Source organism: Perognathus longimembris, chromosome 1 (genome assembly GCF_023159225.1).
Source record: "Perognathus longimembris pacificus isolate PPM17 chromosome 1, ASM2315922v1, whole genome shotgun sequence".
NCBI lineage: Eukaryota > Metazoa > Chordata > Mammalia > Rodentia > Heteromyidae > Perognathus > Perognathus longimembris.
In genome coordinates this window covers 72,708,358-72,712,915 of record NC_063161.1, presented here as the reverse complement: position 1 = coordinate 72,712,915, position 4,558 = coordinate 72,708,358, and the positions used below count along the sequence as shown (strand labels likewise).

At 60.1% G+C, this 4,558-nt stretch overlaps 1 protein-coding gene across 4 annotated transcripts; it reads left to right on the top strand.

Moving 5' to 3' along the window:
* The first annotated feature begins 412 nt into the window (after positions 1 to 412).
* Mettl27 (methyltransferase like 27) lies at positions 413 to 4,330 on the top strand. Of its 4 annotated transcripts, none has more exons than XM_048369290.1 (5): positions 413 to 613; positions 1,042 to 1,170; positions 1,310 to 1,445; positions 1,939 to 2,031; positions 3,285 to 3,938. In XM_048369290.1, exons 1-5 carry the CDS (start codon positions 482 to 484, stop codon positions 3,506 to 3,508), a joined length of 714 nt encoding a protein of 237 aa, XP_048225247.1. In that variant the 5' UTR covers positions 413 to 481; the 3' UTR covers positions 3,509 to 3,938. The 4 variants fall into 4 exon arrangements, with proteins under 4 accessions (XP_048225247.1, XP_048225239.1, XP_048225257.1 ...); XM_048369282.1 differs by lacking the exon at positions 3,285 to 3,938 and adding an exon at positions 3,973 to 4,330 and having other exon boundaries at positions 417 to 613; positions 1,963 to 2,031; XM_048369274.1 differs by lacking the exon at positions 3,285 to 3,938 and adding an exon at positions 3,973 to 4,330 and having other exon boundaries at positions 427 to 613.
* The last annotated feature ends 228 nt before the right edge of the window (positions 4,331 to 4,558 follow it).

The window sequence follows — 4,558 nt, the reverse complement described above, 5'->3', positions numbered from 1 at the left end:
GCGGGGCGCTCACGTTGGCCACCCCAGCTACTCAGGAGGCCGAGATCTGAGGATCGCGGGGCAGAGCCAGTCCTGGCAGGAAAGCCTGTGAGACTCTTCTTCCAGTTAGCCACCAAATAGCCGTAAGTGGCGCCGTGGCTCAGGGACAGCGCCCAGGCCCTGAGTTCAAGCCCCAGGGCCCACCCAAAGCGAAAGAACTCTATGCCCAGCCGCCCAGGCCTCTCTGGAGGCAGAGCGGCGCTCGCGGGAGGGGGCGGAGCGGGAGCGGGGCGCTCATTGGCTGGGACTAAGGGGGCGGGCTGTCCTGCTCTCTTTCTATTGGTTTCTTTGTCTCCTCTGAAACCCAATCACCGTCGTCGAGGGCGCTGGGGGGCGGGGCGCGGCCGAGCCCTCCGTGCGGCCCCGTTCCGACTTCCGTCACCCGGGACCCTCGCGCGCTTCTCCCTCCGGCGGGTCCCCCCTGTCGCCGCGCGAACCCGGGATGCCCGGGGCAGCCGTGACCCCGAGGATGGCCCCGGAGGAGGTGCGGGCCAGGGTAGAGGCCGCTCACGGCCTCACCGACCCGGCCCAAAAACTCTGCTTCTATGACCGCTGGGCCCGGGACTACGATCAGGTAACCGCGAGTCCCCGCCCGGCCTGGCCAGCCTGAGGTGACACCGGGCGGGGTGGCCGTCCTGTCCCCCCCCCCCACACACACACAAGCACACAGGCCCTGCCCTCCGGCCACCCCTCCACCTCTGCCAGGGGCCTGCATCCCGCCCCGGCCTGAGCCTGCCGTCCGGACCAGATGCTGCTGGAGGAGGCGGCGGGCAAGAACTCGCCCCCTTGGCCAGCAGAGAAGGTGCCCTGGAAACTGAGCTCGGGGGCCGGGGTCTGTCTCCAGCAAGGTGACCCCTTAGTGTTAGAAGGCACCCCATACCTGAGTCCCTCCTCACTGTATCCCCACTAGCCCCGGGACCCCCTCCACACCAGCTCAGCTAGCACAGGGACTCCTCCAAACGCTGGGACACCCAGGATACCTGCTTAGCACTCTATCCGCAGGACGTGGCCGCCCTGCAGTACCAAGCTCCACGCCTTGCAGTGGACTGTCTCATAAACACTTGTCCAGGCCTGGACCTCCAATCCCTGATCCTGGATGTGGCCTGTGGCACTGGCCTAGTGGCTTCTGAGGTGAGGCCTCCCTAGGCCCCCTGCCCCTCATCCAGCACCCCACTGACCCACATCCTGCCAGCCCTCACCCATCACTGCCAAGTCCCTTGCCCTCCCAGAGTGCAGGGCAGAGCCATCACTGGGTCCCCCCTCACCCCAGCTTCAGGCCCGGGGCTTCCTCCAGCTGCATGGGGTGGATGGCAGCCCAGAGATGCTCAAGCAGGCCCAAGCCCGTGGTCTCTACCAGAAGCTCAGCCTCTGCACCCTGGGCCAGGAGCCCCTACCCAGCCCTGAAGGTACTTCCTACCCACCCCAACCCCGCCAAAGCCACCCATTCACTGTCACAAGAAGAGAGCCCCCACCTTGTACCCGTGGCTCACACCTGTAATCCCAGCTACTGAGGTGTCTGAGATCTGAGGATCCAGGTTCAAAGTCAGCACTGGTAGAAAAGTCTGTGAGACTCTTATCTCCAATGAACCACTAAAAGGCTGAAAGTGGAGCTGTGGCTCGAGTGGGAGAGTGCCAGCCTTGAGAGAAAAAGCTTAGGGACAGCACCCAGGCCCAGAGTTCAAGCCCCAGTAAGAGCACAAAAATAGACAGCCCTCCCCCCAGTTCTGTGAGCCTCATTCCAGCATCTTCTCCAGCATCTTACAGGAGCCCAACTCCAGTCTCCTCCATACCTGTGTCCTGCAGAGATTGGTCACAGGCTTGTCCCTCTCTAGGGCCCACCACGGGGTCCTGGCCCCTAGGGTGGTCTGAGGCTACACACACTCCACTCTCTACCCATAGGGACCTTTGATGTTGTTCTCATAGTGGGCGCCCTCAGCCATGGCCAAGTACCGTGCACCGTGATACCTGAGCTCCTACGGGTCACCAAGCCAGGTGAGGTGAGGCCTCCCACTCCTGCTGTACCCACAGGCCAGGGGAGGGCACCCAGCCCCAGCTGCCAGCCCAGGCCTCCACCCCACACACCAGCAATGGAAGGGGGACTCAGGCTCCACGGCAGAGAGACGTGTTCCATAGCCTTTTGCCTATGCCAGCTGCACCCCATCTGCCATCTTTGTCCCCACTCTTATCCCTGATCCCTGGGTCCCTTCCCACAGGACAGTGGTGATGTTTGGGAGAATCATGTCCCCGGGCCTAGGTTTCAGCCAGTACTGCTCCTGGAAGTAGAGGTTTCTTTCCTTCAATGCTCTTCTGGCTCCCCAATAGCTCAGGGGCAGCCTCCAGTATTCTCTCTCCTGAGCCTGAAATGGGAACCTTAGACCCACTCCCTCTCTAAAGGGTTCCCACCTTAGATCTGGCCACTTGTCCCCATATGCCAGGTAATGAGATGCAGTGCTGGGGCTTGCACCTCTAATCCTAGCTACTCAGGAGGATGAGATCTGGGGATTGCGGTTTAAAGCCAGTTCTAGCAGGAAAGTCCATGAGACTCTTATCTCCAATGAACCACCAAAAATGCCTAAAGTGGAGCTGCGGTTCAAGTGTCAGAGCACTAGCCTTGAGCAGAAGAGCTCAGGGACAATTCCCAGACCCTGAGTTCAAGCCCCAGGGCAGAGAGAGAGAGAGAGAGAGAGAGAGAGAGAGAGAGAGAGAGAGTGTGTGTGTCAGAATGACTGGACAGCCATGGAGACACAGCATTTGAACAACCTCCAGCCATCTTGAGGATGCCCCGTGAGCTTCTGGCTAAGGACTGGGGTGGAGGAGGCAGGAGTGCACCAGTGCTCAGTGCCATAGCCGGGTGACCACAGTCTCAGTCTCTGTCTCTGGAGGGGCTCCAGGAAAGTTGTTCAGACTTGAGGGAGCAGGAAGGAATGGGTCACTGTCACCTCGCAAGAAAATTCCTGAACTTTGGCTGTTCTCTTTGCCTTTTGTCACAAGATGTTTGCTGTCCTTGGAGCCCAAGGTGATTGCAGGGGAGAAGGGCTCAGAGCAAAGGGTACACGGTGGAGGCTGGGCACCCCACTGCTAACCTGCTTTGACTTCATCCAGAGGTCCACAAAAGCAGGCTCCAGGCGGCTCTTAGAGTGTCAGTCCCTGCTCAGGGGCAAAGGTACTGATGCAGAGAGCCTGCGCCCTGAATGCTTGGCCCTCTCACCCTAAAGTCCTTTCTCTTCCGCCACCTCCCTGGCCAGCCCTGATGTGGCTGCGTCTGCACATGTCTGGACAGGCCTTGTCTTCCGGGAGCCCCAGAGGTCATCACATGCTGGCATGTTCTGCTGGTCTGTGGGAAGAGAAGGAAGCTTTTGGCTCCAAAGGGCTAGAAATTCCCACTGGGCCCAGCCCCAAGCATGTGATTGGCAGGCCTCTCAGCCAACCAGAGCCCTGGCCGCCTGCCCACATGGGATGGGTAAGCTGAGCCTGGGAGACACACAGGGTCTCTTGCCCAAGGTCCAGAGCCCACAGGCTTCTCTCCTGTGCATTGAGACACAGCCCTGTCCTCCAGCAGAATGCAAGAGCAGCAAGCCAACCACCCCCTCCATAGGGACAAGAGGTCTAGAATTCCCAGGGTAGCCAGGCCTGGCAGGATGCTCCTGGAATCCCAGTACCTTGGAAGCTGAGGCAGAGAACCAAGTGTTCAGGGCTAGCTTGGGCTAGAGAAAGGGAAAAAGATTCTCAGTATATAGGACACTTGGGCTTTGAAGGGTGTGTAGGAGTTCATCAAGCTGAAGAAAACAAAGGGAATGTATTTCTTGGGGAGGGACAGAGAGCTTGAAGGTGGAGTGAACACAGGAGTGGGAAAGGACAGCCCTTCCTGGCAGAGCTGGGCCTGGAACTGGAGCCCTGCACTTCCCCAGCTCCCCGGTGCCTCCACCCCTCCAGGTGGGCTGCTGTGCCTGACCACCAGGACCAACCCATCCAACCTTGCCTACAAAGAGGAGCTGGAGGCCTCCCTGGACCAGCTGGAGCAGGCAGGGGCGTGGGAGCGCCTGGCAGTCCAGCCGGTGGACAGCTGGGAGCTGGCCACCTCTGAGCTAGAGGTGGCCTCCGGAACCCGGGCCCAGGACGGCTTCATCTCTGGCATCATCTACCTGTACCGGAAGCAGATGCAGGGGGTGGGGGGAAGGCCCCAGCCCTCTGCTGACTTCTGACCCTCCACCTGGCCTAGCCATCCTCCCGGGTTACCCCACTGCTGGCAAAGGCTCCCCCTATTAAATGCATCCCCAGAGGATGAGAAAACGCGTAGTTTTGCTGGTTCCTGGGCATCCTTGACCCCCACCTAGCACACCAATCCCTGAAGCCTTGTGTTTGGCAAAAGAGGGAGCACACATGTGTGTGTGGATGCCAGTCCTAGGGCTGGAACTTCGGTCCTGGGCCCTGGCCCCTGGCCCTGCCCTTGAGCCACAGCTTTACTTCCCCTAGTTGTTGAATTGAAGATAAGATTCTCATGGACATCCTGCCCAGGTTG